The sequence below is a fragment of the Ichthyophthirius multifiliis genome (assembly GCF_000220395.1).
Source record: "Ichthyophthirius multifiliis unplaced genomic scaffold scaff_1120509251107, whole genome shotgun sequence".
Classification (NCBI taxonomy): Eukaryota; Ciliophora; class Oligohymenophorea; order Hymenostomatida; genus Ichthyophthirius; species Ichthyophthirius multifiliis.
This window is the reverse complement of record NW_004086197.1, coordinates 1-11,495: the sequence shown is the minus strand read 5'-3', so window position 1 is coordinate 11,495 and position 11,495 is coordinate 1. Positions and strand designations below refer to the sequence as shown.

At 19.1% G+C, this 11,495-nt stretch overlaps 3 protein-coding genes across 3 annotated transcripts, besides 24 other annotated features; 1 reads left to right on the top strand and 2 right to left on the bottom strand. All coding sequences in view use genetic code 6, as the record gives it.

Annotated features, from left to right (window-relative positions):
* Positions 1–1,381: 1,381 nt before the first annotated feature.
* Positions 1,382–1,454: a microsatellite.
* Positions 1,387–1,596: a microsatellite.
* Positions 1,501–1,548: a microsatellite.
* Positions 1,503–1,569: a microsatellite.
* Positions 1,597–1,883: 287 nt separating the features above from the next.
* Positions 1,884–1,925: a microsatellite.
* A 921-nt stretch (positions 1,926–2,846) lies between these two features.
* On the bottom strand, positions 2,847–5,557 carry IMG5_142290 (myosin head, putative; the record flags this gene model as incomplete). The annotated part of the gene is made up of 5 exons (XM_004031291.1): positions 2,847–2,887; positions 3,024–4,426; positions 4,468–4,641; positions 4,780–5,405; positions 5,509–5,557. Coding segments are annotated over 5 exons (2,293 nt in total), but the record flags the coding sequence as incomplete, so codon positions are not given.
* Positions 4,645–4,686: a microsatellite.
* Positions 4,684–4,770: a microsatellite.
* Positions 4,687–4,765: a microsatellite.
* Positions 5,398–5,474: a microsatellite.
* Positions 5,407–5,459: a microsatellite.
* A 34-nt stretch (positions 5,558–5,591) lies between the features above and the next one.
* Positions 5,592–5,642: a microsatellite.
* Positions 5,601–5,652: a microsatellite.
* Positions 5,653–5,884: 232 nt separating this feature from the next.
* Positions 5,885–5,938: a microsatellite.
* Positions 5,939–6,549: 611 nt separating this feature from the next.
* IMG5_142280 (hypothetical protein) lies at positions 6,550–7,832 on the top strand (the record flags this gene model as incomplete). The annotated part of the gene is made up of 2 exons (XM_004031290.1): positions 6,550–7,202; positions 7,793–7,832. 2 exons carry the CDS (start codon positions 6,550–6,552, stop codon positions 7,830–7,832), a joined length of 693 nt encoding a protein of 230 aa, XP_004031338.1.
* Positions 7,812–7,852: a microsatellite.
* A 449-nt stretch (positions 7,853–8,301) lies between these two features.
* Positions 8,302–8,333: a microsatellite.
* A 160-nt stretch (positions 8,334–8,493) lies between these two features.
* On the bottom strand, positions 8,494–9,294 carry IMG5_142270 (hypothetical protein; the record flags this gene model as incomplete). Its single annotated transcript, XM_004031289.1, has 1 exon — positions 8,494–9,294. A coding segment is annotated over one exon (630 nt), but the record flags the coding sequence as incomplete, so codon positions are not given.
* Positions 8,548–8,627: a microsatellite.
* Positions 9,295–9,328: 34 nt separating the features above from the next.
* Positions 9,329–9,367: a microsatellite.
* Positions 9,368–9,449: 82 nt separating this feature from the next.
* Positions 9,450–9,490: a microsatellite.
* Positions 9,452–9,495: a microsatellite.
* A 169-nt stretch (positions 9,496–9,664) lies between these two features.
* Positions 9,665–9,719: a microsatellite.
* A 638-nt stretch (positions 9,720–10,357) lies between these two features.
* Positions 10,358–10,393: a microsatellite.
* Positions 10,361–10,406: a microsatellite.
* Positions 10,407–10,647: 241 nt separating this feature from the next.
* Positions 10,648–10,695: a microsatellite.
* A 601-nt stretch (positions 10,696–11,296) lies between these two features.
* Positions 11,297–11,329: a microsatellite.
* Positions 11,330–11,495: the final 166 nt, after the last annotated feature.

Genomic DNA, 11,495 nt, shown 5'->3' with positions numbered 1-11,495 from the left:
ATATACATTTATTTATAAGTATATTTGAATATTTTTTAGATTAATATTTATTTTACTTTTTATGATATATTTAATAATGTAGGAGTATTTATTTTCTTAATAGTTCCATTAGTTCCAAACCATAGAATTTATTAATTATTCAATAGAAATACTGTACTTGTTCTAATAGTAGCAATTTATATAATTTTATCTTTATATAAATTATTTAAATTGGCTTACTTAGGTTCTAATTAATCACTGAAATCTCCAAAACCTAATTACCCATAGTACCCCCAACCCCAAAGGAAGATTCTTCCATAACTAGTCATACATACAGTATGTGCGAACCCACATTCAACTAAAACAATTTGATGGTTTTTAAAAACTGCCAATAAACCAGGTTCTTTTCTCTCCTTTTTATCACCAACCCCTAACTATCCATGTGTATTAATTCCTTAAGAATACAGTTAACCTTATTAACTTAAAAACATCGAAAAATTAAACCCACAAGACACTCTAGAGACCTTAAAAGGCACATTTATTTTCTAAAAAGGCAAATTTTTAGTCGTATTAGAATAAAGAGACCCATTAGATAAAGAAATATAAGAAATATCAAACTTAGCCTTAATAAAAGATACAGAAGAGTCTTCTTTTTGTTTAATAGTCGTAATTTCTGTTGGTAAATCAACAGAATAAGTGGATTCTTCATCATAAAAACCTAATTATGATTTATTATTTATTCCCCAGCCGAATAATTATCCATTTTTTAATAAAACTATTGAAAAATTATCACCTACAGTTACTTATTCGATCATATTTTATTTAAAATAATCAATTTCTACATAATTTTAAGGTTATTATTAGTTTATACCTAATTATCCAAAATCATTCATTCCCCAAGTAAAAATTTAATTTTAATTGTTTATTGCTAATGTATGGGTTTCGCTTATTTATAATTACTATATGTAGTTTTTTACTTGGAATTATTTGCTAAAAAGGGTCTCATATATATTTTTCCAGCCTTTAGGGTATATTTCAAAAGTGTCGACGAGTAGTTCTAGGTCTATAAGGTGGGAAAATAAGTATATTTTTTAATCTTATAAAGTTATAGAATGGTATTGGTCAAAAAGATAGTCATTTTTTATCTTTTTTGGGGTTTAAAGAGGTTAATTAATATATTTTTGTTAACGAGCTGGGGAAAATTTTTAATCAAGTTATTCTTCTTAATCCTTTTGGTCGTCATATTAATAAATTTTTACCACTTTTTCTTATTTTTTTTGTTAATCTTCTAATGAATTATCTTATCCTTATTAATTTATAGGGTTTTAAATATCTTTTTATATGTAAAATTATTAAATATCCTATTAATTTAAATAAGTTAATGATTATTAATATTTAATAGTATTATTATAATTATTATTATTATTATTATTATTATTATTATTATTATTATTATTATTATTATTATTATTATTTTTTCTAATATTTATATTTTTTTAAAATGTTTGTTTATTTAGAGTTTATTTTTATATTTATATATTTTTATTTTTTTATAATTTTTATTTTTTAATTGTTGTTTAATTATTATTTATATTTTATTATTATATATTTTTTTATGGAGATTATTTATTATTTGTTTATTACTATTATTATTATTATAATTCTTCATTGTCATTTTTTTTTTATAAATTTTAAATACTATTTATATTTTTATTTTATATTATTTATGATTATTATATACTATTTTTTTTTTTTTTTTTTCTTACTATATTTATTTTTTTTCTTAGTTTTTCTATTATTTTTACTGTTATTTTAACTATACACAATTATTTTTATTTTCTTATTATTGTTTACAATTTTATTAATTATTAGAATTATATTAATTGTTATTAATTTCAATAAACTAATCATCTTAATTTTATTAATATTCTTAATTTTATTAATCAATACTTTTAACATATTCATTAAATCTTTCTTCCCTTATTTTTTTTTTAATAATATATTTTTTCATATTTCTATAAATAATTTTCGAAGCATTTAAAAAAATTTTATATTCAGTCTAAAGTTTTTTCATTTTCCATATAGCTTAAACTTTCATTGCCAATTTTTTCTTCTTTAAAAATTCATTTCTCTTTATAAACATTCTTATGCTTTTTTAAATTTTTAAAATCGCTTTATTCTCTCTTATAACCTATCCTATATTTTGAATTCTTTTTATAAAATCTTAATATTTATTTCTGACTAAAAATCCTCTAACTTTTCTTTATATATAAATTGCGTTTCTTTTCAAAATTAGATTAAAGGCATTTTAAATAGAAATCTATTTATTTATTTATATAAAGAATTTTTTGTTTTTTACCGTTATTTTTTATTTACAAAACATTAATTTTTTTAATCTTTATCTAAATAAGAATTTTTTTATTGACCTTTATAATTATAAGAGTTATTATTTTTATTTTATGTATAAAAAAATTTAAGCACTATATTTAAAATAGTTTTAAAGAGCCAAAGCACTTATTCTGTATTTTTTTATTAGGGCTTTTTGTAATTTTGCTTTTACCCAGTTTTATATTTTTCTGACTTTTTTTCTTAAGGCTTTGAATTTTAGATATTATTATTTAACTTTTATTAATTTTTGTAAATATTTAATTAAAAATAATTTCCTTCTTAATATTTTTAATTATTTAGCTCTATTTTCATTTTAAAATTAATTTATATTTTATTTTTTCGAAATAAATACCTATATATAGCTTTTTAAATTTTATTTACTATTTTATTTAAATTAACTAGTTATTCATCAAATATTAATTCCAGATCAGTCTAACCTTTATCTTACATGAAAACTTTTTATTTACCTAATAAAATATCAGTACTTGTTTATTACGATTTAAATATAGTTTCGAATAATCTTTTAATTAAAATAAAAAAATGTAAATAAAATTTAAGTATATATAAATTAATATATATATATAAATAGATTTTAAATATATTACATATATCTTATATTATTTATTTATATTATAATATTTATATGTATTTATTACTTATTAGTAAGTTCCTTAAAATCTACATTTTAATCAATCAATTATTATGGAGATCTAAAATCTTAAGCAGCTATAGCATACCTACTATAGAACTATTCAAAAGTTTTCCTTATAGGATAAGATTGTTTTCTAACCTTAATAGATTCAAGGACACCCAAAGACCTAACTTGCGCTAAAGAATAAATAGTTTTAAAAAGGTCTTTTTTTTTTTCATCATTGGGTTTAATACATCTAATAAAATGACAATCACAAGCCATTAAATCATTCATAAGTACTTACATTTCGACTCTAAATTTACCACCTAAGGATTTGGCTTTATTTTTCGTATCCGCATTTTCATTAGAAAAAGAAAATAGTGTTTTGAAAAGCATATTTTTAGATTCAGATAATGTATTCACCAGTAAATCTTATAAAGAATCTACGTTTTTTTCTGTAAAATTAGTTGCAGTATACTCTACTTCTTTTGCCGAATGAACGATTGTAAAATTGGCTTTAGAAGCTATTTTCGGTGTTATAAAATACTTATTATTTTTATGAATTTGCCTTATTTTATTCAAAAATTTAGAGTCGTCCCCTTTAGTTTAACAAATATCATCTAAAGTGTTAAAAATGCCATTTGGAGGTTGATCAAGTAAATCAATTACAGGCTTATTGTCGGTAAAAGTTAAATATTATAAACAGCTTTGAAGGCCTTCGCTTATGAAGATTTATTCTTCTTGTTTAAATACATATTGGATATATAATTATTATAATTTCTCATTTGTATAATTAATGAAAAACTACTCGAAACCATTTTCTTTAAAAACTTCGAATCCATAGATATCTAAAAGACCAATTCCTCCTGTTAAACCATTATTAGGGTCATAACCTGCCGGAATGATTATTTAGTTAAGCTTTATGACTATCCAATTGAAAAGTTTCTCGTATAAATATTTAGCGACTGTATCTTTCATATTTATGCATTCTGAGGGTGTTAAAGGACTTAAAAATTCCTGTTTTTGAACCTTCCTTAATTTATTGGTGATTCCGTTTGCTAAGTCAGTCTAATTTACTTCTAGAAGTTTACATATTTAAGAAATTAAATTAGAGTCTTTTATTTTACAAGGGGTTTAGTCTGTATAGGTTGATTCATCTAATTTTATGTTCCCGATTTTCAATATGGCGGATAAACATGCAAAAATAGAGTCCTTTACTTCCGAAAAACCTAAAAGTTAAAAAGACTCTTCTACTTCATTAAACAAAGCTATATCGTCTAATTTACCTACTTCATAACATTTAGATTTGTTTAGATATTCGTATTCTTCGAAATTTACAGGATAGGTAAGGAAATTTTTTTATAAAACTTCTTTTTTAGCACCTTTTAGAAAATGGTAAAATATATGGAAATTTCTTTCATTTTGACCCTTAAAAAATAATATATATAATTATAAATATAAATATTTACTTATTAAGTTATACGAGCTTTTTCTAATAAATAATTAATAATTTAAGCACCTATTATACTTTTATCTTTTTTGTTGACTATCATAGTAACATATTTACCAAAACGGCTCGAATTATCATTTCTGACAGTTTTAGCATTACCAAAGGCTTCTAAAATTGGATTACAACTTAAAATCTTATAAATAAAAATAATTAAAAAATAAATAAAAATATAAAAATATATATATATATATATATTATATATATATATATTTATATAAATATATCTTTTATATATATATATATTTATATAAATATATTTATAAAAATTAACTTTATCTTCTATAGAAGTTTCATTTGTAGCTTTATGCTCTTTTTAGTCTTAAGAATGCATATATTGACCTAAAGAAGTTAAAAACTTCATGCAATATTTCGTATTTTCAGTTTTCCCAGCTCCGGATTCTCCTGAAATAACCAAAGCTTAATTTTTATTATTTTCGAACAAATCTTTAAAAGCCTAAGCAGTTAATCCAAAAACATGAGGTGCTAACTTTTTATATAAACCCTTATCTGTGGAACTTCCATCGACAATACACATATATGACTTTAAATTACTTTCAGAATACATTCCTTCGATTCCTTTGAAAGGATTAACCGCTAATAAGGTAGGGCCGACATATGTATATATTTTATTATCATCGAATCTAGTTCGTAAATTTAATAGTAATTCAGGCTCGTTTAGAATATCCATATTTACCATATCTTAATATGTTTCTTTTAATAATGCCCTTATTTAAAGTCGCGATGTGGAAACTTCAACTTATTTACCATTATCTTCAATTTTACATGTGGCTATTTTTGTTTACTTGTTAAAACCTATTATCTTTGCTTTAACGTATAATTCGTCCATACTGCTTTCAGCCATATTTATTCCATCTTGAACTAACCAAGCTATTTAATCTTTATTTTTATTTTTATATTTTTTTATTTTTTTTTTGTATTATTTATTTTTATATATCTTTTTTTATTTTGTTAAGATATTCTTTATTAAATGTATATATACCTGGTATTATCCATCCTGAATTTACTTCCGTTGTTTTTTTTTATGCCATTTTTAATTTTACGTATATAATATTAATATAAATTTAATTTTTGTTTATTTTATTTATAATTAATGGTAATTTTATTTATGAATTTATTTACTTTTTTAAGAAAGAAAATAAAAATAATAAATTTATATTTAATTGAATTTAAATATATTTGTATATTAAAATATTAAATTTATTTATACTAATATAAATAGTATTTTTAAGAATATATTTTAATTTATATTATGAATATTTTTATTGTTTAATATTTTAAATTATTTAATAATAATAATTAAATAAACTATTAATAATTATTAATAAATGATTAAATGATAATATTATAAAAAGAAAATATATATATATATATATATATATATATATATATATATATATATATATATATATGAGTGTTTTTTTTATACATATATCCATTATTTTGTACATATAATTTTAATTTTTAATATCTTTTATATTTTTTTACTAATCAACATTATAATTTAAAAATTTATATTTTTTTAAAAGATGGTTTTTTATTATTAATTATTAAAAGATATTAATTTTTATTTAAAAAATATATAAAAAATTTATATAAACAATAAAATTAAATGTATGATGTTAAATTAGCTTAAACAAGTATATTCGAAAGTATTGATATATTTGGAAAAACAATAGGAATTCGTTACAATCAGTAACCTCTTCATAAGACTAAATTCGGCGGAATAATAACTTTAATAATCCTTTCCTTAATTTTATTTCAGATAATTTCTGTATCAAAGAAATTATTTTAAAGGGAAAATCCTTCAGTAATTTTTCAAGAAAGATTTGTCTATTAACCCGAAAACTTTTAAATAACTCCAAAAACATTCACAATAGCCCTCGGAATAAACGACTAGAAATTCCGTAATTTTATAAACGAGAAAGTTTATTATTTAAAAGCTACTTTATAAACCGCCAAAATAGAATTAGATTAAGAAACAGGCTAAAAAACTAAGAAATGGACCTATACTCCAATAAAAATGGAATCATGTATACCTCAAAATTTCTAAGTGGAAGGTACTTAGGATTATTTTCTTAAGTAAGATTACAAAAATATGTATTGCATAAGTATTGATTAGACCGGAATTTCCCTAGAAGGGGAGTTTTCGGCTGATATATATAAAAATATAGAAATTTAATTACATAAATGTGAGTAAGGTGGGGATAGGGAATGTTTAAAGAGTGAAGAAGTCGAGGAAAAACTGGAGAATTTCGCAGTTACAATGCAAATTAGTGACACTACAGTTGATATTACTAATAAAAAATCTCCCTTTAAAAATATTGGAAAAAACCTATTTTGGAAATCAGGTCCTTCTTTTTATAAATTCGTTAATATTTACCTTAGAAATAATTATATTTAATCCGATTATGGATATTTAGGCTCTGATATAATCACAGAAAGAGCTGTAAGCTATTCACAAGATAGAGAACAAGTTTTATAGAAAACTAGTTCTATGTTATTTAATTTTAATATTGCTTATGAGAAAAACAAAGAGTCGATTTATACTAGAACCTATTTGAAAATAGATACTGCTTTGGCCTAAATTGGAGGTATGTTTAATTTAATGGTTACTATAGGGTGTGCTATTTGTTGGCCTATTTCTGAATTGGAACTTAATAGGAAATTAGTTTAGTAGCTATTTAATATTGTAGGGGAATAAGATTAAAATAAAGAAAATAATAAGAATAATAGGGCTACTATTTAATTAAATCTTAAAAATAGTGAAAATATAAAAAAAAAAAAAATGATGAATTTAAATAAAGAAATTAATAATTTTTTTAAAGTTTAATTTAATGAAGTAAAGATAAAAATATGTGAATATATATGGAATTATTTTAATATTTTTAAAATTTATTAATCTTAAAAATAAAAAATGATTTCTTTTGCAACAGATAAACTATATACACACATCGACTTAGTTTATATTATAAATAAACTTATAGAAGTCGAAAAGCTTAAGTATTTACTTTTAGATGAAAATTAATTGAAGCTTTTTGAATATTTACCTAAACCAAGCCTTAAAATGTCTGATTTTTCAAAGGATAAAAATTAGATAGAAATAATTGAGGAGAATGCGAAAAATAAAACTATTGGAATGATGTTTGTTGATAATAGAGATATTTGTTAGAAAGCCTAGGATGCTTAAAATGCTTTTAATATAATAACTTAATATAAAATACATAAAAAATCTTTAATTGATTAAAAATTAATATAAATGTTAGACCCGAAATTAGTAGAATTATTTTAAGAAAACTCTTTTGATTTAAAGTAAATTCTTTTGAGCTAGAATAAATATAAATCTTTTAATAATAATACTATATTTAATAAAAGTTAACATTTATAGAATTTTTAAAATAATAAAGAAAATAATAATATTCAATAATAAAATAATTTGATAACTTATGAAAATAAATAAAATAATGTTTTCGAAAGTGAATCTAATATAAAATAAAGTAAAACCGAAATTTTATAAGATAAAAATTAAGTTTAAAATAGCTAATAAGAAAATATACATAATTATAGTCAATAATAAGGATAAAATATTAGTATAAGAGATCCATATTTTGATAATTCTAAATTTACTTCAATTTTATAAGCTTTATAATATAATAGTTAAAATAATTATTTAGAATAGATAATTGGAGATATTGACAATAATGTTAAGTGATTCTTTAATGATCTTTAAAGATTTTTTTTTTATTAATTTGAATAAAAAATAAAATAAAAAAAAATATTTATTATATTTATATATATTTATATATAAATATATATGCTTTTTATTTTTTCATTTTTACTACTTATGTATATAAAGTTTTTTAGAAAATAATAAATATATACAAAATTTTAATTAATAAAGTTTTTTTTATAAAAAATAAAAATGAATAATGCATTATTTATTATCTAATAAATAAAAAAATATTAGTAATTATGTAATTTAAATATTTGCAAAAAAAAAAAAAGGAAAATAACACAAAAAAAAAATATCTAATATTATTTTTTCTTAAAAATATTATATTATTTGTATTCCTGAATATATATATATTTTTTTTTTAAAAAAAAGAGCACCTTTTTTTTTATTATTAAAATATCCAGATCATCTGTTACCTTTAGCAACTTTTTCGATTTCGTCTTTCTTTCTAATAGACCATGAGTTTTATGTATTATTTTTTTCAGCATTAATGATTTCATCAGCTAATGTTTCAGCGATCGACTTGATTGATTTGAAGGCACTTTCTCTTGATCCTTTAATAATGAAGTAGATGGCTAAGTTAATTCTTCTTAAAGGTGAAACATCGACTGCTTATTTTCTTACGACGCCAGCAGTTCCGATTCTTGTGGAATCTTCTCTAGGTCCAGCATTTTAGACTGCTTTAACAAAAACATCAAGAGGATTTCTTCCGGTTAAAATATGGATAATTTCAAAGGCATTTTTAACTATTTTAATACATAAAGCTTTTTTACCTGCATTTCTACCGTGGAACATGAGAGTACCTATTAATCTCTCAACGATTGGGCAAGTTGCTTTTCTGAATTTTTTTACTTAATATCTACCGGCTGTGTGGGGAACGAAAACTTAAGATTTTGTTGTGGTACAGGCTATGTAATTTTGGAAGCATGGGTCGTTTATCTTCACATCTTCGTAATCCCATTTACCAAAAAGTTTGGGTTTTGTAGCGAATCCTTTTTATTCTGACATTTTTATATTTTTAATGTTAATATTTAATATTTTTACTAATAATAAGAATTTTTTTTATTTAATTTTTATTTATTAATATTATTTTATATTTTTAAATATTTATACCCAAAATTTATTATATATTATTTAGTCTTTAGATGTGAAATGAAAAATATAAAAAAAAAAATAAAAATATCATTTTGAAAATATAATAAAATAACAAAATATAATATAATAAAAAATAGAAATGTAGTTAAACCTAAAAAATCCTAAAAAAAAAAACATTTCCACTTCCAACACATTTTCCAACCCAAGGACAATGATGATCAAATTAATAAATACAAACATCACAATCATTACAATGATAAGTTTCTCCAATTTTAACAATATTACATTTATAACAATATCTTTTTAAAAAATATATATATATATATATATATATATATATTTATATATATATACATTATATATATTATTTTTTACAAATTTTATTATTATAATTCTTATGATGCTTGTTCTCTAGAACTTGCAATTCCAGGATTTAATATTCCTGTTAATAAATATATTGATATGTGTTAAACATTTAAAAATGTAATAGAATAAAACCAATAATATTTTAGTTATAAAGAATATTTAGAAATTAAAACTTCACAAATGCAGCATATAATCAATGTTGTGAAAAAAGTTTTGTCTTAATAATATATTTTAAGATTTATAATTTTTAAAAATTTTATTTACAATTTGGTCCTAGCGTAATTAAAGGCTATCCTTTGTATATTAAATATCCCTTTGTATTTCCCATATATCTTACATATTACGTTTATTATGTATCGTTTTTTATATATCTATTTTTTAACAAAAATCTATTCTTTCTTTGCATTTATCATTTTTTTTATCTTGATATTTAATTATTTTTAGTTTAATTTTTTTTAAATTTCTTGGTTTTATTTATTTTAATTTTTATTGTTGTTTTCACTTATATTTTCTTATTCTACATTATATAATTCATCAATTTTCATTTTATACTATTCAGAATTGAATTCATCATTTTGTTGGTCGTTTTATACTAGCATATATTTTTTTAAAAAAATATTATATTATATTATTTTACTAATTATATATAAATAATAATTTATAAAATAATAATATAATTTATATATTTCATATAATTAAAAATATATTAATTTTTTATATAAATTTCTAAAAAATAATTTTTTTTTAAAAAAAGTAATTATATTATTGAAAAATTTAATAAAAAATAATATACACATTAATTAAAAATCTTTGTAAAAAAAAAATATTTCTTAATTTAATTATAATATTTATAAATTAAAAATATTATTTAAAAAGATAATCAATTATTATTTTAACATTTTTAGAATATTTTAGAATATATTTTTTTTAAAGATATTATAAAATATTAAAAATATTACAAAACATTAAATAATAAAATAAGAAAATATTAATATAAAAAATCTAGTAAAATTTGATTATTATTATAAATAAGTGTTTTTAAAAAAACAATATAATAAAATAAAATTATATAAAATATATATAAGTATATTTATGTAATTTAAAATTTATAATTACATATATATATCATTTTTATATGCATATATATAAACAACAATACTTAATATAACTTTAATTAAAACCTTATTTTAAAACTATTAAATAGATTTATAAATACTTTTTTTTAAGATTAATTTTTAATTTTTATATTATTTTCATTTTTGATGTATATTATATTAATATATAAAAACAAAGATTAATAAGAATATTGATATATAAATTATTTGAAGTTTTTATATTAAATTTAAGTTTAAACATATTAATATTAAATAAATTATTTTTAAGAAAATAATTATTAATGAAGAAATTAAAAACTAGGCTGAATATAAAATAAATGATTTTATTTATTTTTTTACATTATCTAAAATATTTTTATTATTATATAAATAAAATAAATTATATACATATATTTTTATAAAGTCTATTTTATTAAAAGATTTATATCTTTTTTTTATTTTATTAGTAAATTATTTATTAATTTATATTAAATTATTTTTATTTAAATATTTTTCTATCATTCGATGTTTATTAATGAATTTATAATTTTATATTCATAATTATTCTATTCATAAAAAAAAAAATATATAATGTTTTTTCTTTAAAGGAAAATAATGTATATTTTTTTAAAATTATTAAAAAAATATATATATACATAAAATTGTAATTTAATAAAAATA